Source organism: Capricornis sumatraensis, chromosome 11, assembly GCF_032405125.1.
Source record: "Capricornis sumatraensis isolate serow.1 chromosome 11, serow.2, whole genome shotgun sequence".
Classification (NCBI taxonomy): domain Eukaryota; kingdom Metazoa; phylum Chordata; class Mammalia; order Artiodactyla; family Bovidae; genus Capricornis; species Capricornis sumatraensis.
Genome location: NC_091079.1, coordinates 80485579 through 80511302, shown reverse-complemented (window position 1 = coordinate 80511302; position 25724 = coordinate 80485579). Strand labels below are relative to the sequence as shown.

At 39.8% G+C, this 25724-nt stretch overlaps 1 protein-coding gene across 3 annotated transcripts in view; it reads right to left on the bottom strand.

The window, feature by feature from the left end:
• The window catches only part of AZIN1 (antizyme inhibitor 1), a 30764-nt gene extending 5643 nt beyond the window's left edge, over positions 1-25121 (bottom strand). For 2 of the 3 annotated variants that reach the window (XM_068984028.1, XM_068984031.1), the window contains exons 1-7: positions 24772-25121; positions 19636-19773; positions 6318-6515; positions 4792-4965; positions 3612-3784; positions 1917-2051; positions 233-314 (exon numbers count right to left, since the gene is read on the bottom strand). In XM_068984028.1, coding sequence (XP_068840129.1) covers positions 233-314; positions 1917-2051; positions 3612-3784; positions 4792-4965; positions 6318-6419 — 666 coding nt within the window. In that variant the 5' untranslated portion in view covers positions 6420-6515; positions 19636-19773; positions 24772-25121. The remainder of the gene's footprint in view (positions 1-232; positions 315-1916; positions 2052-3611; positions 3785-4791; positions 4966-6317; positions 6516-19635; positions 19774-24771) is intronic. The other variant, XM_068984029.1, reaches the window with a different exon arrangement.
• Between the last annotated feature and the right edge of the window lie 603 nt (positions 25122-25724).

The following is a 25724-nucleotide window of genomic DNA, read 5'->3' as shown; positions in this document are numbered from 1 at the left end:
TGCTTTCTACTAACAGAGGTGGATTATTTCATTATATTTTCCTGCTATTGTCTGTACTGTCTTTAAACACATACAAGTAAGTAACTATTGCATCTCTCTACACCCATGTTTTAAAATGTGCATGTCATAAGTAAGTACGATCAGAATATTTTAGAAGTAGAAAAGCAGCTGAATATTTGTCTTAAATAACATCTTGGGTTAAAAAGCAAAATAATTTAAGGGAAAAACTTACAGCCATGTCAAACACACATCGCGCATCAGATAGAGCATGTACATATACTTGAGATTCTTTGCAAGCACTTGAAACATGAAATCTGAAAGACAGAGTAATAAATTTGAAGGTACAGCATATTTTAGAGGCCGTTCCTTTCTAACTCACCATATTCACACAAAAAAGTATTCACATTAACTTTACTCAATATTTAAAGCATTAGAAACATGAACCTCTAATTATCTAAGTTACAATACCAGCCTTTTAGAAAAGGCAGTGTTTGGGTAATAATTTTTTTAATAATAAGTTATCAGTTATATTTCACAGCTATCAGATAGGGACACACTTTTTATACGGTAAAATAACAATAAATTGTTACTTTACCAAAAGTAACAATCACCCAATAAAACTGGGTGACAAAATCTTCAATTTTGAATGCACAATTTTACCTGAAAATATACAAATCTATTGAGGGACTTCCCTGGTGGTCCAGTGGTTAAGAATCCACTTGCCAATGCAGGGGACACAGGCTTGATCCCTGGTCTGGGACGATCCCACATGCCACAGAGCAACTAACCCCTTGAGCTGCAACTACTAAAGCCCAAGCATCTCTTGCACTCCACAAGAAAAGCCAGAGTAACCTCCGCTCTCCAGAATTAGAGAAAGCCAGCTTGCAGCAATGAGGCCCAGTGTAGCCAAACAAATCTTTTTTTAAAAAAAGTTACCTACTGAGAAATAACTACAAGTGAACATTAATTCAGTTGAGCAATACTGATAATTGTTAGTACTGCTCATTAATAGTGATACTTATCAAAGATTTGGACTTTTAAATTTGAGGGAATTCCCTGCTCATTAATAGTGATACTTATCAAAGATTTGGACTTTTAAATTTGAGGGAATTCCCTGCAGTGGAACCCTGTGTTTAAACTCTATTGGGAAACTAAGATTTGACAAGCTGCGCTACAAGACCAAAAATTAAATAAAATTAAATTTAAAAATTTAATTAAAATATGGTCCTTTCTGTATCAATTGTGGCAGTGGTTACAAAAATGTTAAAATTCAAAGAATACACCTCCAATCAATTTTCCTGTGTGTTAACAATAAACTGAAATATGAAAACTTTCAAGTACTGTCAATATTGTCAGCTAAGGGAGAATCAAGTTTAACAGTGGTGATTCTTTATCCATCTTTATGAATGATTTTAAAATCTGGCGGTCACTGCTCCAAATCTGATTCAGATCATGGTTCAGAAACTATGATCAAATCATTAACTCTCTGGGTCTCAGGTTCCTCATACATAAAAACTGAGAGGAAAAAGTAGTCTACTGATTTTTTGAAGTGCCCCTGAGGGATTAAAACGGGGAAAATAAAAAGTCTTGGGATGGGAAAAAGAAAAATTGAAATGACATGTCCAACAACCATTTTGGTATTCATCAGAATTCTAGTAAACCCTTCCACTCAATTTAAAAAGAAGTGATTCAAATTACTAACTGAACTGTTATTTACTATTTTCTCCCTTTACTAAGTGAAGGGGAGGTACATACAAGTACAAAATAGTATAAACATTTATTTTCCTAAACTAAGAAAACTATGTATAGTAAACTAGAAATTTAATCTATTAACGTTTATACAAAAGAAAACCTAAACTGGTAAAGAGAAAGACTAAGATTATCACCACAAAATGAAGTTTAAAACAACTACTCACTTAACTCCAATAATTTGGACATCAAGTTCCTTAGCACATTCCAAAAGATGCCTACAGTTCTTCAGGGTAGTGCCAAACTTCATGTTACCCTCTTCACCTCCAATACTATCTTCTGTTGCAATATGTAGTAAGACCCTAAGAGAAGGGGAAGATGATTGGGGCAGAGTTGGTTTACATCATCATCAGCACATGTGAAGCCTGAAGATTGTAGGAAGTGTGTTGATAATGTTGTCAGTGCTCCATAATCCAGCGTCGGGTGAATCAAGTGAACCTAATGAAAAACAATCCTGTATAGAGAAAAAACTAGCAATTAGGGACTAAAGCATGAAGCTTACAAGGATGGGAATTTGGAAAATGCAGGAAGTTAAGACTCTGTTGTAGCAGCAAGAGTCGGTTGGGCTCTGTAATGAAAGACGACATTACTTTCAAATGAAGTCCATCACTCCATAAATCCACCTAGAAAGACTAAATTGAATAGCAATGCCATTACTGTCTTTCAGCAAAAACGATCAGGGCTTTAAATGCTTCAATTTCCTAAAAAAGTTCTAGCTAGCTAACTTTCTACCACTTATTCAGAACCATTCTTCCAATTAATCAAATAGATCTAACAAGAAAAAATTTTTTTTACTGTATCTTAACAGCAGCCTTTTCGACTACTGATCCAAATCTGTTTGGCGTTTCCTTCCCAACCATGACAACCATGACAAAGTTATCAGCACTGTCAGGCCATCTCTGAGTGACCACAAATCACTAAAAACAATTATACAAAACTGCTATTTGTAAAAGCAAAGTTATTCTACCTATAGGATACCTTTCAAAGAATACCATTAAAGTCAGTAAGAAAATTATCAATGTAAAGATCATATGGACATGATACACATTTTTGGTTAACATATAACACACAGTAACTTATTAAAAGCAAATTGTGTACTAGTATACTTTTAGCATAGGCTATATAGAATCCTCTTGATATACCAGTTCATGGTAATATTTATTTTGTCTTAAAATCTGTTTTTTGTTTGAAGCATGGCGAACTTACATTTATTTATTTTTTGGCTGCACTGTGTGGTATGTGGGATACTCCCCAACCAGGGATCAAACCCATGCCCCCTGCATTGGGAGCTCAGTCTTAACCACTGGACCACCAGGGAAGCCCCAAAGTTTTGTTTTTAAACAGTAAAGTTTTTAGTTGGAAAATAAATCTTGGGACCCATGTAGGGTACAAGTAAAAACGTTAAACTTCCTGTTTGAAGAGAAGGAACTTAAGGACTAGGTTCCTAAGACACTGACACAATGGACAAGAAACCGAGGCTAAGGGCAGATTAAACCCTCAGTTAGAAGGAAAAAACCTGAGCATAACACATTCTGTTCCTAATATGATAAATAACTAGAATGGTTAATATAATTGTGAAAATATAGCCATAGCTTTAATCTGATCATTCTACCAACCAGATTTTCTTCCTTGAATTAAAGATTATACATAATATCCCAAAATATCCTTATCTCATCCTAGTTGCCCATGAAGGATCAGAAGCAGCCAATAAAAATGCTAGTAGCATTTTCCATGTAGTAAGTTACAATAATTACAATATATAACCACTGCTCTATATAAATGCCCCCCGCCCTTTCCCAGACTAAAGACAAACCCAAATCCTAGGTAAAAAAATATTCCCTTGTACCTAACTTTACACTTACTTGGCATTTGGGTGGTTACGTGCAATTTTCTTCAATTCAACTTCATTGTCACATGTCATGATATTAACTCCAACTTTTGCTGCATACTTTATCTGAGACACTTGCTTGCAAGGACTTATGTAAATGATGTTTTCTGGAGATACACCCAATTCTTGCACTAAAGCCATTTCAGTCTAAAAACAGATTTTAAACAGTGTCATCTAAAAGGTAAGCTTTCTATTACTTTTCAATCACTGCCATATACCTTTATTTTCTGGTTAAATTCAAATTATGTAAGGTTAAATTAGGATTACATACATCACAGTTCATATTCTGGTAATGCTTGCTATATTATACTGTTAAAAACCTTTTAAAAGGTATACAGGCATATCTCATTTTATTGTGGTCTGCAGATAATTCCATTTTTAAAATTGAAGATTTGTGGCAACCCTGTGTTGAACAAGTCTGCAGGCACCATTTTTTTCAACAGCATTCTTTTTTGAGGTATGTACATTATATTTTCGACATAATGCTACTGTATACTTAATAGACCACAACATAGTAAAAACATAACTTTTATAAGAACTGGGAAATTAAAAAAAATTCATGTGACTAGCTCTACTGCAGCGGTCTGGAACTCAATCCACAGCATCTCTGAGGTATGCCTGTCATTACCAACGGAGAAATCTCCCAGTTTAGGATATTATCTTGCTGTCATCAGAAGTAACTGGATCAAACTAGCTCTAAGCTAAGAATGAGGAACAAATAAAAGTTTCTGATTAAAGATAAAGCTTATAAAGTCTCACTCATCTCACCATAATGTTCCTTTCATTGGTATATTTGAAAGTTTGTAAATTTCCAGTATTAACGGCAAATTTAAACAACTTGAAAAATGCATCCACAAGTCAAACTTCCTTGCAATTGTTCTCCTACTGCTACTGGTCACCAAATGTTGTTCTTAGTTGCTAAGTCATGTCTCTTTGCAACACGCTCCTCTGTCCATGGAATTTCCCTGACAAGAATACTGGAACAGGTTGCCATTTCCTTCTCCAGGGTATCTTTCCAACCTAGGGGTTGAACCCGAGTCTCCTGCATTGGCAGGTGGATTTCTTTGCCACTGAGCCAACAGGGAAGTCCCACCAAAACATTAGTCAATTTTAAAATGTGGCAGTTCAATAACAAAGTAATAAAAATGACTTACTTTACTAGAACAAGCAAATCCAGTTCCAAGAGCTGCCAAAATCTCAAGCACAGCTGGAGTGGAGTTGCACTTCACCGTATAGAACGGCTTTATCTGAGCCACTATGTTCTGCCATTGACTGTGCTTCTTCACAATCTTTCCAAGATCTCCCACAAAAAATGCATTTTTCCCTGTCTATTATAGTTAGGAAAAAAGAAACAGAAGAACCACAGAAAACAGAGTATTGTTAAGTAGGAAAGAACTCCCCTTTTCCTCCACAAATGAGCCAAGATAAATATTTACATACCACCACATTTAAGGCTGGTTTCTTTTTAAACTTGACTGTTTGCTGTGCTATGCTGACACAGAAAATTTTCTCTTAGATTTAAAAAATTTAAAAAAGAAACAGTGTCAATGAGACTGACTTTATACTTCAGAACTGTTCCAATTTTACTTCTGGTGAGTGGAAGGGAAGGAGATTACTTATAACTTTCCATGCATTCCTTAACTGTTTAAACCTACTTTAACAGTACAGGATCTAATTCCCTAAAAAGGTGAGTAGCATGAGGAATGCTAAGCAAAAAGCCGTATCCCCAATGTGAACTGCAGTTAAAGATGGTAAAAGGGAACAAAAGAAATCCATTTTTAAGGAGGTAAGTTGGTAGTATTTGTAGAGGTGACAAAACTAAATTTAAAAACACGGGGAAGTACACTCAATGCCAGATAAATCCAAGTCCAGTGGTTGGGACTCAGTTTTCGCTGCCATGGCCTGGGGTCCAATCCCTAGGTCAGGGAACTCAGATCCCACAAGCCGTAGAAAGAAGGAAAGAAAAGGTAAACTGATTTTAATTACGGATCTGGGAAAAGATCATGATTGATTCTGAAGCTGGAGCTACCCTGGCGGTAAGAGAGATGACTACACATATCATCCAGAGAATAAATTACCCAATGTTAGATGGCAGACAAAATAATTTTTATTTAAAACATACAACATTCAGATATTGTTTGAAATGTCATGAAAATATTACTGTTTTCTATAATCCACATTATTTGAAGATATACATTATTAGAATATACTGACCAAAGACAGGCTGCCACCTTAATGTTCTGACCCAGGTTATGTTGTAAAATTGACTAAGACTAGTGACATGAGAGAATTAACTGTGGAATGATTTGGCTACAGAATAGACTGAATGGTAGGACAAGTGTCATTCTTCCTCAACCCCCAAAAAAAGAGATGCGATGACAGAAGAGAGCAGCAGGATTTTGCTAGTGTGAGAGAAGACTTAAACCTATCTGTAGAGGTCAAGAGAAGCTTTTTGGGTATCCTATTACTGAACATCACTAACCTGAAAACACTTCTTCAAATTTGGGGAATATAGGAAATAAGCTCCAACAAAAACAAATTATTTCCATAAGGCAATAAACAAAAATTACTATATCAGTAAGTACAAAACAAAATGAACTTAAGTAGCAGTAATGATGCTTCATATTTCAGAAATTATTATAAACACTGTATTTTAAGAAATCCGATACGACACACTTACCAGGGTATGCTCATAAACATAGTTATCAATAACATTTCCAAGGTTTGTTCCTTCATCCAACAGGCCAACGGAGTAGTTTGCATCGTCAATAAATCCTTTCATCTCAGCCGTATTCCACAAAGCCGAAAGTCATAAACCAGGAAAAACAAGAGACGGGCCACCAAGCCTTACGTCTGGGTCCTTAGAATATGCAACAAACTGTCAAAATAGAAGTTATTTCAAAGTCTGTATTATTTTTTCATTAGTTAAACTTAATATATGAGCTGTCAGTTGGAGTGTGCTAATAAGAGGAACCTAATTTAGTGAAGAATCTGAGTAATCACTTACCATTTTCAGAAACACTATATCACCAATATCCTTTCCTTAGTGCCCATTTTAAAGCAAATGTGAATTTATACATAAAAAGACAAGCTTAATATGACAATTTCTTGAGAAGGTAGCTGAAACATATCCAGAATGTTACAAATCAACATCATCATCTTATTTACATAGAGTTGCAGAGCCAGTCTTTTTTATTCATCTTGTTTTGTGGTTCTCCCATATAACAACTTTACTCATTTTAAGTAAAGAAAGCTAGCGAAATAAATGTCTGCAGCTAAGCAATCAAAATAGTCTGAACTTCAATACACTGCCAGTCACGTACCAGTGTGATACCAGGTAACTGCAGATAAACGTCTTCTAAGTAAAATTCTAGAGTAGGTGATGTGTAAACAACAGGAATGGGTGAAAGTGGAGGCTGACTTCAGGAGGACATCTGTAGCTCTGATGCAGACTATCTGGATCCCACACCACAAGCTACAACAGAACTAGTTCAATCAAGTTAACAATTAAGTCTCTCTGAGGTAAGCTTATTTGGTGAAAATGTTTCTGGAACATAAGTCAGAAAACCTAGTCCTGGCTTTGTCATTTAATAGCTGTGCAATCCAAGGTCAACTACTTCAAAAAAACTGTTGTAAAAAAAAAAATTACAATCACTTGTTCAAGTGCTGACTTGAAAGAGCTAACTGCCAGAAATGCAAGAACGTCACTGCAATTTGAAACTAGGTATAAGTTAGGGACCTATATATACATCATGGACATTTATTTCCCCAATCAAGTAAAATTTTCCTCTTTCTCCAAATCACCCACTGTCCTCTGGAGCAGCCCATACCTAAGTTTATCTTCTTTGCTGAATTTACTGGTCCTTATCCCCTGGAGAAGGAAATGGCATCCACTCCAGTACTTTTGCCTGGAGAATTTCATGCACAGAGGAGCCTGGCAGGCTACAGTTCATGGGGTTGCAAAGAGCCAGACATGACTGAGTGACTAACACATACACACATACCAGGTTACTTTAGGCAAAGATTTCTTTTAACATAAAGTCTATAAACATAACAAGCTCTAGAGACAGATGCTGTCGTTGCTCCTTGTCTGGGACTGATTTCTGGGTGCCACATTAATTTTAATGGACTGAGACCAGATCCTGGCAACATACAGAGCTTTTCCTGCCTTCTTTGATTACCGCCTTTCTCTTACCCTCCCCGTGCTCTATGCCAGAGTTCACCTCAAGTGGAGGCCCTTGTCCTAAAAATGTACTTCATTTCAATGGTTCTCAGAAGTATCAGCTTTTTGGTTGCACCAAAATAATTTGTCAATAAGCCACAGCATTAGTCAATTTCATGAAATACACAAAATAATTTAAAAACAATAACAGCTGTATTTCCAAGGAGTCAACTACATTCAGTTTACTGAGAAAATCTTAAGATTGTTATACCAGAAATGATTTAAATCTGTGCCCATAAAGTAGACATTTAGGCTTGAGGATACATGTTTATTTTAAGCAATGTAAGACCAATCAGAACATCGATTTTAGGGGGATATTCAATTGCACTAACGCAAACACAACGATAAAGGTTACACATTAAAAAAGATCATTTATACTATTAATAATGCCTAGTGTTTCAGCTCATCAGATTCCTATGTAGTTTCTACTCTCTACGCAGTATTTACCTGGGAACCTTATCAATTATGGACCATCATGGGCAACTGCTACCAAATGTTAAGTTTTAGTTTTTAAAGTCAGGACAAGAAGAACCTCAATTTCCTTCAGCTAGAGATGGTTGGATGGCATCACCGACTCAATGGACATGAGTTTGAGTAAACTCAGGGAGTTGGTGATGGACAGGGAAGCCTGGCGTGCTACAGTCCATGGGGTTGCAAAGAGTCAGACACAACTGAGCGACTGAACAGGGTTTACAGGAAGGCTAATTTTCCTCTGACATTATGATCCTAAATAGTCACAAAAACATCAGGTCCATTCATCCTAGTCTTATCTGCTGAATGCCCACATTCTTCACAAATTTTTGTAGATTAAGTAGGGTTATGGTTACGTGAGTGAAAGTTGCCTAGTAGTGTCCAACTCTGTGGCCCCAGGGACTGACTGACTATACAGTCCATGGGATTCCAGGCCAGAACACTGGAGTGGGTACCACTCCCTTCTCCAGGGGATCTTCCCAACCCAGGGATTGAACCAGGGTTCTCCTAAGGATTTTTTCAAACTATTTCAAACTACATAATCTACAGATTCAGTCAAATCTCACGCCTGCTAAACTATCTTAATCTAAAGGCAAACATTTTTTAAAGCAGTGTACCAAAAACTTTGTACAATATTCTCTTAACCCTCAAAAACCACTATGACAGTATTATTCCATTTTATTGAGGCACAGAAAAATCAGGCTAGCTTGGGAGATGCTGATGACAAAATTACAGGCATATCTTGGAGAAACTGCAGGTTTGGTTCCAGACCACTATAATAAAGCGAGCATCCCATTAAAGCGAGTCACATAAATTTTTTGGTTTCCCCAAGTTCCGTTAGTCAATCAAGTGTGCAAAAAAAACAAAACCAACAACAAACCCCACCAAAACCCCAATATACATACCGTAACTAAAAAATAATACTCTTGGAAAAATGCCACCAACAGATTGCCAAAAACAAGGTTGCCACAAACCTTTAATCTATAAAAAATCCAACCTTTGCCAAGTGTAATAAATCCAACACAACTCTCAGGCTCTTTGATAGAGACAATGACATCCCCAAATCAATTAACCATTTCTCAGACATATGAACTCTCACAGTTGTTAATAAACTCTACACTTTATTCATATATGGTACCAAAACATCTTATCATGCCTTCTTACCGTCTTCAAACCTTTTTTAAGACTAGTTTCTACATAACAACCTTGTTCCTTCTGTATCTCTTGCCTAAATTCTCAGGTAAACCCTAAACTTTTTTCCTTTTTTAATCTTATCAATAGTTTACATGCAATAATGTACACCCTCATTCTGACTAATGTATATACCAGTATAACCATCACTATCATAAAGATAAATTTCTTCATGTCCTTTGGTCCACCTCAGGCAAACATTTGCTATCACTACAGACTCTTGTAGAAGTGAAATGATTTTAAATATTAATAGTAAAGGTCAAACTAAACCAGCTGACAAATAAATGTACTGTCAATATGAATAAAAATATGTTAAAGTACTCCTTGCTCTAAAGGAAAGACTTAAGAGTGCATACAGAGTGGTTGTATTCCCATCACTGAAATAGAACTCTCACTTCTGAAGTAGGGTTAGTTTACCAATCCCAATCTGACTCACAAAAGGACTGTGACAAAAAAATAAAATTTGCTACATTGGCAGGACTGACAAAAAGGATTTGGGGACTAACACACTTGAAACCACTAAAACAATGTGTCAACGTAGTATTTTTTACTTCCTTAATTATACTGAGCCTGCAATAAAAGTTGATTAAAACCAATCTAATAACATCTATCCTTAGAAGATGGTCCATGTAGGGCTCCATCTTGTACCTTCTCAGGTGCTCCCTAGGAAGGTCTTGAGATTCCTGGCACATGGCAGGTACTGAGAAACAGAGGGCCTGAGGACAACTGATTCTAAGAATGGGAGTTTTGAAACTGAAGGTCTGTGGTGGCAACAGCAAGGAATGCCCTATAGTGTGTTGGAAAAAAAGGTCCATCTTTCACATCTTAAAAGGAGCCAAAATCTTGATATACACAAGTGACCCACATGTAAAAGCAAAAGCCAGTTAAAAACTAAAAGCCATGTCCAGAAAAAACTGCTTCCTCAAAAGAATCCACCAAACACAAAAACCTTCAGGAAAGCTGGTTTCTAACAAATTTTAAGCCAACAAACCCTGTGCTCAAATGAAACATTCACTTGGAAGCCCAGTATTTCCAACAACTGAAAAGGCTTAAGTAGGTAGATAAGCGTAGGCTGATCTTGCTTGAGTCTTTCCTATGCCCAATCTCACTGAAGCAGTCCTAAAAAGCAGTTCATAATCATACCCTAAGAAGTCTATGCTTGCAATTTTCTTCACATGTAAGCAAAAATAGTTTAAAGTTCACTGCTGCAAAAAGGCTTATGTGCTACATTTCTGCTTTACAAGACACTGAAGTAAAGAAATATTTGACTGAAATATTTTCAAGAGGCATATAGTTACTTGGTGATAACATTAAACCAAAAATCTGACACAGCATGTTCTAGGGAGTTAGAATGAAAATAAGTGTGTATGTGTTGGGAGCAGAGTTTATTCTATGCCAGATCTGCCAAGTTAATCCACAAAACAGGGAATTTCCAGGAATCTCTCTGTTAAGAATGCAGACTTAAGGACTTTCCTGGCGACCCAGTGGTTAGGACTCTGTGCTTCCACTGCAGGATGCCTAGGTTTGATCCTGCAAGCTAGGTGCAAGGTCCAAAAAAAAAAGAAGCAGTAGACTCAAACCCAAGTGATACCAAACTCCCTCACCTTGATCCAACCCAACACACTGTGCCATTTTTAAAAATGGTGTATAAATCAGAAATAGGATTGATTTACTCATTTCAGCATGTTATAGACCACTACATACTACCGCCTAGTGTTGCTGGACATTGATTTATTTTCACATTAAACTTAACTAAATTTACTCCATTTAAATCTTAGGTTCTCCTTAAAATGCTTTGTAACTTAAGAGCAAATCCATTTTTAATAGACGCTTCCAAATTTATTATCAACAGACCCTAGAACGTGCTCTCTACTCACAAGAGCCTTTAAGCTATTTTCACAAGCATCTTAATATATGGTGAAAGAAAGCTCAGCTTATTTTATGCTAATACAATTGCTGCAATCACAATACTACAGTTATAGTAAGTAATTTCCTCTTGGACATCATAGCTGGGAAGAAAAAAGTGTTTAACAGTCCTTATTTACACCTTCATATTGGTGTTTTTTGATAATACATTCTTTAGGAAGAGCTGCCAAGGAAAGCAAAGGCTCCCAAGAACCACACTGCTCCCTAGAGCCTTCATAAGGTCATGAGTCCTCCTGTCATCAAGAGGGAAGCTCCAAGAGGAGTGGCTGCAGCAGCTGGGCACTTGCTTTGTTACACACCTGCTACAAAGGCTTCTACAGTTGGTTGTACTTCAGAAGAAACTGATACATCTCTCAAATAATCACAAGATAATTCTGGCAGCAACAGCCCACTTGACACCAAGCTGGATGAATATGAGTCTCGGATTTCTGAAGTGAAGACCTCCCTGGAAGGAGAACAGGGAGAGCTGAAAAGTTGAGAGTACTGTTTCAGAGACATCTAAGCAGGAAACCCAATCTTAACACATCACCAGTTTTCTAAAAGGAGTTTTACTCATTAAAAATGAGAATGTAAGATATTTTGAAATTTATACTACTACTATTACCCTGGAGAAACCTAAGGTTATTTCTACCTTTTTGATTATTTTTGCATAGGCATTTGATGACTCAGCACTCAGCTCACAGCTTTAAAACTAGACACAATCCAGGACTTCCCTGGTGGTCCACTGGTTGAGACTCCACGCTTTCACTGCAGGGAGTGTAGGTTCCAACCCTAGTCAGGAAACTAAGATCTCTTTTGCAAAAAAAAAAAAAAGCTGTCAAAAATCACTTTTGCCTTCTACATCTCACACAAAAATGTTACTTACCACACAGCGTACCTTTATAAATAAATAACTGGTCACAAGAGCAGAAGGATGACATTGGCACTAAAAACATGAGGTCTGGAGCAGGCCTCCAGGAAGCCACATACCAGAACTGGTAGGTAAGACGTGCCAATAAATCTGTGTGATCATACGCCCATATAAAAATTTTCCATGCTGGATCAAAAATAAGTCATGGATTAAAAAAAAAGTGATGGATAGTAACAATCTATTTTGAATACTTAGGATATCAAGACCGGGGTTGCTTTCATTGACAGTAAGAGGAAAGCCTAAAATAATGACAATAAATACCCTTTGGTTTCTTTTTCAGGTGATAAGGTTGAAAAAAACTTTAGAGTAAGAACACTAAGATGACTGCTGAAGAATTACTTAAAAAAAAAAAAAACAACCCATAAGACAAGAACAAAAATGAACAGGAAATAGATAAAGGGGGAGGTGACACACAAATCCTAAAGGAAATTAGCCCAACAGGCTAAGTTTGAAATGCTCAGGTAAAGGCTGCTCAATGCAAAATGCTTCCCATTAAATTCTATAATACATCTTAATAAGAAAGGAATTTCACAGCAATATACTATTGCAAGTGATTGACAAGATTAGGCTCCCTTAACAAAAAAAGTGTCTTGACTATTTGATGTGAAGACTAAGTTTTTTTCTAGAGCAAGTGTGTACCTGCATGGAAGTAAACTATGTAAATCCTTATGGTAATTAAAATGTAGTAACACTGCAGATAACTATTGTAATGCAACATGAACACCACCAAATACATAATCATGTTCCGAGCTTCCTAGTTTTCCTGGTGCAGCACAGGGAAATTCCCTTTAAACAAATGCACTGAACTACTGTTTTGAGTACCCAAGGGCAGATCTCACTGCCACCTCACCAAGAGGAAAATTAATTTCTACTATACAAATCACATGTACATTATAATTACTGCACTACACACCAGGTAAAGAGGACTGAATACCTTAGAAGCCCCTGCACACCATTACTGGGTAGTTGTGGTTGAATCCCCTCATCCCCTATAGAATAAACATGTTCAGACTTTTCTAATCATCATTCCCCTGCTATTTAATCTTTTTATTCCCCTATATGCCCATAAAACATTGGCTTTATTGGTTTTGAACCATGAATGGAATCACTGTTGTTTTCCTACTATAACTTCTTTTGCTCAACTTGAAGTTTCAATTCCTTCAAACAGACAGACAGGACTGGAGTCTGTTAATTTTCACTGCTGTGCACTACTCTTTATAGATGCACAACAGGACCAATGGGCTATACTGTTTATAAACACCATAAGTGCAGTAGCTCAGTCGTGTCTGTTTGCGACTCCATGGACTGTAGCCTCCCAGGCCCCTCTGTCCACGGGATTTTCCAGGCAAGAATACTGGAGTGGGTTGCCATTTTCTTCTCCAGGAGATTTTCCCATCCCAGGGATTAAACCCGGGTCTCTTGCATTGTAGGCAGACGCTTTACCGTCTGAGCCACCAGGGAAGCCCTGACCACCATATAATCTCTTGCTATTATTTATGTACCCAAGAGGGGCATTACTCAAATTACGGTCCACAGGACTTCTCTGGTGATCCAGTAGTTGAGACTCTGTGCTCCCAATGCAGAGCACCCAAGTTCAATCCTTGGTCAGGGAACTAGACACATGCTGCAACTGAAAGATCCGGCCTGCCACAACTAAGACTTGGCACAACAAAATAAATATTTTTTAAAAAGTGATCTGCAAACTAGCTGGTCCACAAATTAACAGCCAAGTAGTGTGCTACCTGACATTCTGCCACAAGAGTCCATCTTACTGACTGGGAGTTTAGGGAGCATCGGTCTAGGTGCTACAGTCTAGGGTCACATACCTGGGAGTGAAACTGCTAGTCTGTAGAGAAAAAACTGTTTTTAAGCCTTTTGTTCATTTTCCTATTGTGTGTGGGGTGGGGTGGGGTGGGGGTAGTCTTTTTCTTTTCTTCCCTTTTTCTTACTGACCTATAGGAGCTCTTCCAGAACTTAGGATAGCCAATCTCACTTTGAGTTTTAGTTTGCTATCAGTAGCCATGTGGAACATACTAGGACATCCCATCCTGCTTTTGGTCATGTCAAATATCACATGGCAATCATACTGAACCCTGATGATTAGCTAAGATATACTAATTTAACAGCTCTTAAACTGGGCACTGAAGGATCTCTGTAATAAAAAACAAGAGATAGGGAATTTCCTGGCAGTCCAGTGTTTAAGACTCTGTTTCTACTGCAGAGGCCATGGGTTTGATACTTGGTTAGGGAATGAAGGTATTGCAAGAAAAGTGTAGCCAAAAAATAACCCATAGTCATATATTTAATGCAAGCCTAATATTAATTTCAGTCTGATGAGCACATAAAGACAGCAGGGAGCTTGACTTTAAGAACATGCTAGGCAATGGAAGAATTCTTCAACAAGAATATGAGACTGAAAAGCCTCTACAATTGAGGAACAGCTTTTCACTAGACAAATGTAAGGAGAAAGGTAAGAGTGTGTAATTCCTATGATTCTTATTAATAGATATTTTAAGATTAATACAACTAATACTACTCACATTCATGGCAAAATTATCCTAGAGTGATGCTGTCCAATAGAATTTTCTGTGATGATCTGTCACCATCCAAAACAATAGCCATTAGTCATATATAGTTCCCCAGCACTCAAATGCATCGAGCATCTGAACAACTGAATTCATTCACAAGTTTACAAAACTAGACAATAAAGGAAAAAAAGTCAAAACTTCACACCAAGTAAATCCTAGAGAAATGAAATGCATGCTTATATAAGATAGATAATAAAGGTGGGAAAAGTTTAGAACAGAGCATTCCAAAAGAGTTTATCATCTTGGGTACTGCTGCAAGTCACTCAGATACAGGCATTGAAGACCTCGTGGTGGCTGGGTATGGTTTGGGCAGACTAAACATCATCAGCCTAATCCTTCACAACTCAGCATGCTGTACAAGTATTTTCTATTCATGCTGCAATGTTCTTCACATTATTCACTGGATTAGAAAAAAAGGATGGCCAAATGGCTGTTTCAGTTAGTTTGTGACAAACTGCTTAATTAAGTGTGCACAGATGACCCTGGAATGGAGGTGAAGGACGAAAGGATCTGTGTTTTCTAGTAGGTGACAGCATTTCACTTGCAACAGCTCCTTATGCTGGTCTGAACAATTGGCCAGCCTAAAAGCAGCCTACAATTTACCTAGATTTTATAGTTTATAAGACACAGTTTATACAATATCTTATTTACTCCTAATCAAAAGAATTAAGTATCTCAAAATGCTTTTTTTTCAGGGCAAAGAACCCCGAACTCAAAAACTCTGAAATTAAGACTAAAGAGAATGTAATGGAATACACAGATTGGTAGTGACTTTAATTTTCTCAGCTCAACTATCTTCTGTAATAAACCCAAGAACCATTTTATTCCCCTTTAAGAATAGTCTACACTGCCTGCTATTCTATTTGGGCCTCCCAGGAAAGCCTAAATTTGCCTAAAGAAATAGTACCATGTCCCCCAAACCCTGTTTTATCCAGTAACAGGCTATTATTCCCATTGGGCTTATACAGAATGCTTTTTTGGGGGCACTACTTTACACAGGCAACAAGGTACCACTGAATACTGCTCTTTGCATGCCAAGGGTATACACTTACTTTAAAAACTAGTCCCTAAACTAGTGTGTTTCAATGATAGCTTTATTCATCACTGTGACTGTTGATGACTATCAATAATCATTAATAAAAAGTCTGAATCGACTTGCATCACAGAATCTTTAAATTACCCTAACTATTCTCCATAAAGAGCCAAAAACCCGCCCTTCCTACTGACAACAGTAAAACACAAAGGAATAACTCCCTGCAGTAAATTCATAAAGAGCATTTTATGTCCCTAATTAATTTCAATTTAGGTAAGGCAGCCCCTTTAAAAGCATGTAGATATTAACAAACAGGAGAGAGAACATGAATACTTAAAATTTTAAGGCTCCATCTAGATAAATCAATTAATTGAATTCCTTTTCCATTCTTATCAATAGGAACAAAACATTAAAAAGAATATACTAATAATTAATCTGACTTCATCATTAGATCTGCTAATAGAAGCTGCTGGTTAGGAGAACTTGGTTTTCTAAAATAGCCTTTAGAATTTTTGCACTGGGCTGATCTATTAATCATAATCGGAGCTCTAGTTAAAAATCTAGCCCACTGAAAAACTACTGCAGCATAGAGTCTAAGAAATTTAAAAGGCAGCCCAAAGTTTTCCTACAATTTGAGCCCTTCATTAATCAGAGATATCAGTTAAGCATTAAGATATCTTTACAGTGCTCACATATAACACTACACACTACTCAAAAGAAAAAACTTTACTATGTAAGCAATTTATAAAGTTTCTAGATAGATACTTAATTACTATCTAAAAATTCAGATGACTACCTGATTTGAAAACCTAACTCTAAAAAGTCAATCCTAGAGCTTAGACCACCTGCAAAGAAATCCTATTGGAATATTGGGAGTTATGTGCTCCTGCTGCTAAGTTGCTTCAGTCGTGTCCAACACTCTGCGACCCCATAGATGGCAGCCCACCAGGGTCCCCCATCCCTGGGATTCTCCAGGCAAGAGCACTGGAGTGGGTTGCCACTTCCTTCTCCAATGCATGAAAGTGAAGTGAAAGTGAAGTCGCTCAGTCGTGTCCGACTCTTCGAGACCCCACGGACTGTAGCCTACCAGGCTCCTTCGTCCATGGGATTTTCCAGGCAAGAGTACTGGAGTGGGGTGCCATGTCCTTCTCCAATTGGGAGTAAAATGCAGTTCAAATAGAGCTTATTTAACTATACATTTTGCAGTGCTATGTGCCAACTGCTTTCCATGAAGGCCAGTGTGTTAAGTCTTTTGAATGACTTAAAAGTTTTCAAATAGTATTGTTGCTCCACAGGAAACATCCCAGGATTTCAATGTCTAGTAACGCAAAACTGCTATTGATATCTAAGGACATTTCTGGAATGTAAAATTTCTCTTGCCATCTTTACTAATTCTAGTCAAGAAATCTTTGGGGATAGATAGCTTTCGGACTTCAAAATTTCTCAGATTTTAGAATAGCAATTTAATCTATATACTTTTAATATATTATTTAACAGTCTCCATGAGGCTGAGTCAACATGCTTATCAGAATACTTCTGCAGCAAAATTCAGGAATATTAGCACTAAATGGGATAAGTCAAAATAAAAATAGCTTCAAATTCAGCTCAGATTCAGGTCAACTTTTTGTTCCCAAATCAGGTTAGGTCATATCAAGGAAGCTATAATTTTTTTTTAACCTTTTGATTTTAGAATTGTATGATTAAGAGATTGTGGCTGTAGCAAAGTACTATGAATTAAAAGTTTCACTTACTATATACTGTACCCGGGCAGAATAAGCCAGGCACTCTGGCTGCCAGAACCTGCAGAATTAATACTGTTAGCATTTTCTATCTGTGCCTATAACCACAACATCTCCACACACAAAAAAGCAAGAAATTATAGACTTTATGAATTCTACAGTATTAATTACCCTACAGACTTTTCCTTAAGCTGAATCATTTATCAATGTATGAGCTCACTGATACTGGTTTCTCAAGTCTAAGAGGAAATAGTACTAGAAATATGACATATAATGCAAAGTTAAGTTTTCATTAAGAGAGATTTGAAATAAAGTCATCCTTTAATACGGTCTTGCTTAAAACAAGAAGCTTGCAATGAAATTTCCACCTTAGAATCTACTTCTGACTATGGAATCAAGTATACCCCACCCAGAAGAGTTTTAAATCTTCAAGCCAACTTAGGAGAAAATATCAGATATGCTGGAAGTAGAATAGATGACCAATGAAATGTAAGAACTAACTGGCTTGGCACTGAATTGGTGACAACTATACTTTTTTTTAATATGCATACAAGCCACTTGGTTAAAATGCATATTTCTGATTCAGGTCTGCGTGGAATCCAGTGTCTGCAGTTCTATTCTAGGTTATGCTAATGTTCCAAAGTTGACACTGCATTAACAAAGCATGATTAAAATACTCAAAAAAAGAGAAATCAACCTATTTAGGGTTAAAGGAACTATTCTAGTTTGAATTTCTCAGCTGTGATTTAAAAAATAAATAATTTGCTCAAATTCACATAGCCAGGAGAAGACCAGTATGGGAAACCCCCCAATCTGGATTTTAAGTCAATAGAACTTTTCAGAAATCATTTTTCTCTGTTTAAGACTTAAAAGACAAAATGTAAGATTGTAATTTGAGTAATTAACAGTAAATGTGTTGAAAAGGTTTCCTTTAACACACTCTACCCGATTAGATCTCTTTCTTGAAATTTTCTTGTGTTACTTCCTCCAGGTTCTCTAGCCCACTTAAAAACACCCAAATCTCAACACCTAAACCCAAATTTCAACAGCTAAAGATCTACAAATAATAAAACAATTTTAATTAACGACCCACACAAATTTAGCAGCACACATTCAAACACTTTACTATGAAACTGCATTCTGCACAGAGGTTTAATTCAAAGTTAAATCCATACACAGAAAATCAAGTAAGCGAAGTCAAAAACTATCCTTAAAAATCTCTTGGGAAGGCAGTATGCTGGGAGCTAAGCATGCATCATCATCTCTCAATAAGACCTTTGAAAACAACCAGTTTTTCCACCAGATGAGTATTACACATTTTGTGAAAAAGAATATAAACTCTAGAAATCACACTGTATCTGGCAAGAAGCTCATAACCAGAAAACAAGAATTAAGATTCACCTCTTAAATGCAATGCTTTAGGATAGTGCTCTGTTGAGTGGAATGGAGAGTAGAATCTTTTACTATATTCAAAAATAAACTTTCTTTTCTGACTTAAGCCCAAATTAAATGGTTGAATGGTGTGATGTTACCACCCACATTTAATTAAAAAAATAAAAAACCATCTCTCCAACTTATATTAAAATCTGGACTAATAAGATTTAATTGAAATTTAGCCTGCAGTATATACTTAAATATAGTAATAATGTGCACAACTGAATCAACTATATGGCTAAGTAGGGAAGTTCCTTGATAGCCTAGTGGTTATGATTCCAGGCTTTCTCACTGGCATGGCCTGGGATCAACCCCTTGTCAGGGGAACTGATATGGCGCAAGCTGCAATGTATGGCCCAAGAATAGTTGGGGAGGGAGTAAGTGGTAAATACAATTTAGAGTTCTGAAAAGACTGAACAAGAATCCTTTACTTCTACTTTACAAGACCCTCCCTCAGCCTCTGCACAGATGTGAAAATACTTACATGGACAAGTTAGGAGATGGAACCCCCCTATCATCAGCTAGGTTCCCAAGGTGGCTCAGCGTTGAAGTCGAACTGTTCTCTATACAGCACTTCTCCTAGGCCCTCTGGGTAGTTGTATACTTGGTCAGAAAGTTCGCCCTAAAGAAGAAAATAAAAATATATAAGTCATATGTTAAAAAATGCTAGGTTGTGCTTCAAGAAGGCTAAGCTGATGTAAAGATTAAGTTCAGGAAGAAGTTTCAGTTTGAAGTGTTTCATTAAAGCACACTACACAAAATGATGTTTTCAAAGGGCTTATCACAGTATCAAATGCTGTTTTTATACAGTAAGCATTTCCAAGCTGCAAGAACACAAAACTGAATTTGAGGGCATGGTCACCTTACAAGTGGCTCTACCTCACTCAGTTTCCAGGCCTCACTCAATTTCATTTTTGCTTTTACTTACTCCAAAACCCAAATTTGTAAGTGGCCTAAAATTTTTAAATGTACAAGTGCTCTCACTGTGTATCTAATAATCTGAAACTAACCAGAACCTTTCCTTTACTTTCCAAATTCCAAGTTTTTCTTTGCTTAAGTATAAAATCCAACTACATATTAAAAAGAAAAACATTTTTTGTGACTTAACTAGTACACTATGTATACCTGTGAAATAACTTTTGAGACCTGCCTTACATATCTGACAAGTAACAGATGTTTACCTCCTTCTCATTCCTAACCTATTTACATCTAAGTCACTCTACTATCACTAGGAACAACATATGAATGTAAACATGCTTGGCACTCTACAAAATGATAATTAAGTTTTAGAAATGGTTTTTACCTATTAAGGTTTGACTGAACAGACTTATCACCTCTAACCTAAACAACTAAAGCTACACTTCTATTTGTACTTCAGTGATTGCTATTTTAAAGTAATATAACCTGACAGTATTTCTAGAAGATGGGGGTAAGAATGAAACCAGAAAAATGATGAAACATAGGAATCATAAGAATCTGAGATTTCAGAAGCACTCTAGATACATCTTCAGTATATCTCGTATCTCAACCAGGATAGAGGCACCCTTAGGGGAAGTAAAATGTTCTTCCAATCTACTAGGGGTATCCTGATCACATACTCAATGACACGGATAATTAGAAAAGAATCCATATCAACATGTGACAGTGACTATTAACATCACATTAGATTCCAACTAAATACTCCAAAACAAAGGTTCCAATTCTCCCCAAACCAACGTAATTTCAGTAAATTAAAAGCCATCGCCACTGGAGACAGAGAGTGAGTTTATTCTCAACTATTCTTTGGAACAGGATAATTATTCTAGCTGAGATATCCCCTTCCCCCCACATATCAGTAGCTATTTTGTTGCTCAGTGCAACTTAAGAGCAGTGCTGTGAAATGTTAATGATATTAAACTTCAGAAATTCACAAATGTTCTTCAGTAGTATCTCTAAAACATTTCCACCTAACAGAAAAGATAGGAAATGAAGGCTCTGAATTTCGAAAGGCACGTTTTAATATAAATAAAGGGGGCACAGGATCATTTACTTACAGGATAAACAGAATGTTCATTTGTACAGTTAAGATTAACCAACCATAAGAGGAGGTTAAATAAAAATATGAGCGGGGGCATGGAGAAGACACAGGGAATGCTTTATTTTTCTCATTTAGAGTGGTGTTTATATCAGTTGGATCATGTACAACACTGCAATCAAATCTCTTAGTTGATTGAAGAGGATGTCCCTTGCTATACTATCTTGGCAAATAGCACAGAGAGAACTAGAGTTAACTGAGTCAGCAGCTGACCAATAAAAAGCACTAAAAACCTCCCATCACTTTGACAGTAACTACCCAGAAACTCAGTAAACCCAAAGTTATCAGTATGTCTCACCTTACACTGCCTTTATCAATGACTTTGGTATTCTTTCCAAAACTCCAAAACCCCAGCCTAATCATGAGAAAAATTATCAAACAAATTCAAATGGGGGACATTTTATTGGATATTTGGCTGGCACTTCTCTAGACTGTCAAAGACATGGCAACTAAAAGGAAATGTGGCACCTTAATTGGCCTCTAGACAGAAAGGAAATTAAAAACTGGTGAAATCCAAAGAAAATCTGGAGTTTAGGTGGTAGGCATCTGGTCCCATCACTTCATGGCAAATAGATGGGGAAACAGTGGCTGACTTTATTTTGGGGGGCTCCAAAATCACTGCAGATGGTGACTGCAGCCATGAAATCAAAAGACGCTTACTCCTTGGAAGGAAAGTTATGATCAACCTAGACAGCATATTAAAAAGCAGAGGCATTACTTTGCCAACAAAGGTCCGTCTAGTCAAGGCTATGGTTTTTCCAGTGGTCATGTATGGATGTGAGAGTTGGACTATAAAGAAAGCTGAGCACAGAAGAATTGATGCTTTTGAACTGTGGTGTTGGAGAAGACTCTTGAGAGGCCTTTGCACTGCAGGAGATCCAACCAGTCCATCCTAAAGGAAATCAGTCCTGAGTGTTCACTGGAAGGACTGATGCTGAAGCTGAAACTCCAATACTTTGGCCACATGATGTGAAGAGCTGACTCATCTGAAAAGACCCTGATGCTGGGAAAGATTGAGGGCAGGAGAAGGAGACAACAGAGGATGAGATGGTTGGATGGCATCACTGACTCAATGGACATGAGTTGGGTAAACTCCGGGAGTTGGTGATGGACAGAGAGGCCTGGCATGCTGCAGTCCATGGGGTCACAAAGTGTCGGAGAGGACTGGCCTACTGAACTGAACTGAATGTATCAAAGTCCGTTTCTTAATTTTGACAAATGTACCACCTCTTATAAGGTAAACTAGGTGAAAAGTATGAATAACTCTGTATTATCTTTGTAACTTTCCTGCAAATCTGTAATTATTCCAAAATAAAGTTGTTTAAAGAAAAAAAAAAATCAAGCAAGGTATTCTTATAATGGACCACTATTCGGCAGTTAAAAGGAACAATTTACTGGTGAGCGCACTATGGATGAATATCAAAAACATTCTGAGTTAAAGAAACCTTTCACACAATATATACTTTCATTTATATGGAAGTTCTAGAATAGACTTCCATAATAACTAATCTATGGTTAATAAAAAGAACAGTGAATGCCTTTGTGGGCAGTGAGGGATGGAGCTTGAAGGGGCAAAAGAGAAGGTTCTGGGTTTGATGGCACTTTTCTCATCTTTGATAAAGGTTTGTATTACACAGCTGTATTTTTGTCAAAACTCGTCAAATGGTGTATTCAAGACGTGTGGTTTTTGCTGTTATGTAAAATTTACCAGATAAAACAGTGTTAGATTAATGATATGTGCATACTGAAGTTGAAGGGATAAAGTGTTCTGGTGTCTCCAACTTACTTTGAAATACACAGAATAAAGATTGATGAATGAATAGAGCAATTACAAGCACAGCAAAATGTTAATCGTTTACTGAATCCAGGTGAGGGTACAATTCTTTCACTCCCTCTATATGTTTGAAAATGTTTAAGTTAAACCTGAGTGGCAAGAGGGACGGCACTGATTACTTGATTACGGTACCTTCCATTATCACCTATGACCATCAGGAGCCTATATCTTTCCCACTAACTCTTCAGGGCTTATTTGCCTTCATAACCAGCATCTGCATCCTATATTTGTAAAAGAAATCAAAGGGTTGGCAGGGCTCTGCCCTATAGTCATTCGCCGTATTTCTGCCAGGCTCATCTATAACAACCTTTTCTCGTCACCTATCGACTCTCTCCCTTGAGCCTTCAGGTTCCTATCCAAGCAAAAGGCTGAAGGGTGGAAACACGACAGGACACAAAATATCTTAATGTGTCCACGATGCAACCACAAAATCCCGTTAAAGCTGCTGAAATATTCTGGGGCCGTTAACAGTGCGCCCGACCTTTTCAGGTTGCCGAACCAGTAGCTTAGCCTAAGACACACACGTTTAGGATATACACTTGGTAAGGCTGTTAAAACACCACCGTTGGTGGAAATTGTTAGCCGCTAATCGTGGCCGACTCTTTGTGACCCCAAGGACTGTAGCCCGCCAGGCTCCTCCGTCCATGGGATTCTCCAGGCAAGAATACTGGAGTGAGTTGCCATTTCCTTCTCCAGGGGATCTTCCCGACCCAGGGATCGAACCTGGGTTCCCTGCATTGCAAGGCAGATTCTTTACCCGTCTGAGCAACCAGGGAAGTACTGAAACACCACCGTTAATTGCCAAAATAGTACTTGATAAGCCATCGAAGCCCACCGCTCTCTCTCTCTCGGCCCAGGAATCGTGGCGCGGACGGGAAAACGAAGCCATGGTGACTAATCCTTGGGCTCCAGGAGGCAGCCCGGGGTGAGTGAAGGCGACTCGGCCCAATCGCCAGCGCCGCAGGGGGCGGGGCGGCAGCCCCGAGGCTTCCAGAAGGGGCCAAAGGCCTCTTGCTCGCTACCTGACACCGGGGCTTCCCCGCCGCCGGGCCCCTTGGCGGCGTCAACTTTCCTCCGGCAGAGAAGGGAGGGCCGCGCTCTCCGCACCCTCAGGCACCCGTCCTCCCCCGGCAGCTGTCACAGGAGGCCGGCGCCGGGCCCGCCCCGCTCCATTCATAACCTAAGGCCGCGACGGTTGCAGCCGGCCGCGCCGCCAGCCCGGGATCCGGAGACGAAGGCGCGGCGCGGCGCCGCTCAGGGCCGGGCGGCTGCACCAGGGCCCCTCGGGGCTGCAGCCCGGCCCCCTCCCCGGAAACAGCAATGCACCACGGGAGCGGGGTGGGGGCCGCCTGCCGCCGGGAGGCGACGCCGAGCCCCGCGGCGGCGAGACCCCCGAGCGCGCCCCCCAGTCCACACACACGCACACGCCCCCTCGACCCAACCGCGGCCGCTCGGGGCTCGGCTCGGCGGCCACCCGAGGCGCGCCAGCCGCCCCAGCCCGCCGCGCCGCCGCCGAGCCACCGGCCGCCGCCGCCACACACGCCGCCAGCCGCCATGTTCGAGGTGGCCGGCCGCGGGGACGCTGCGGAGGAACGCCGGCCGGTCGGCGGGGCCCAGCCTGAGGCGGCCGACAGCTTCCCCAGGCCGACCCACCCCCCGGCGCCCCGCGCCCCGGCACCGGCCCAGCCCGCGCTCCTAGGGTCACTACTCACGTGAGATAACGGCCCAAAGAGTCGGGTAAAGCGTCTTCTCTTTTTCGGCGGAATTTTTAAAGAGGGATGTGGTTACCTTGAGCAGAAATACCCAAGGCGGCCTGGGCCATAGGCTGCGGGGACGACGTGGGGGGGAAAGCGCGGCACCGACACCAGCTGTGCAGCAGCGGCGGCGGCGGCCGAGGGAGAGAAATGGAACAACGGCGCGGGCAGAGGAAGAAGAAAGGCGAGAGGGCTGGGTGCGGAGAGGATTCGGCCTCGTCACACCGCAGAGCCGGAGAGCGAGAAAGGATGAGGCAGAGGCAGAGAAAGCGGAGGGGGAAAAAAAAAAAAGGAAAAAAGGAAACACACAGCAACCCAGCGAAGAGCCAGCGAGTGTGGGAAGGCGGCGCCGGCAACGCCAGGCTTTATACTGAGGGGCGGGGCTTGGTGACGTCACAGCCAGCCGCGCGAGCCGGACGGCGCGGGGCCGCCGCGCTGAGAGGAGGGAAGCGGGCGGAAGAGAGAGGGGGCCGGCGCGGGGCGAGCCGAAGCGGGTGGGGCGGGGCGACCCCGCGGTGCAGGTGCCTGTCTCCCCCGCCCCCCGCCCCCGGCTACTTCCCGCCCTTCACCCGTTCCCCGGCCGGTGGAGGGCCCGCTGCGCGGACGTGGGCGGGCGGGGGAGAAGGGAGGTGACCTGAACAGAGCGCGGCGTCGCCCGCGCCCCCGCCGCCCGGGCGCCTGCGCTCACGCCCGAGGCGGGCCGGGGCGCTTTGGGAGCTGGGCCCAGCGGCCGCGGCGCCAAGCGCGGTCCGGGCCCGAAGCTGGCGCGACGCCTGCACTGCCTGGAACCTGCTCTGCCTGGAAGAGGGTGAAAGAGGGGGGCCACCCCTGGAGCTTCCCGCCCCCCTACCTCCTCGAGAGCTCTCCGCTTTTTGCGGCCTCTGTAGGCTACGCCTGGGGACTGCCCTCCC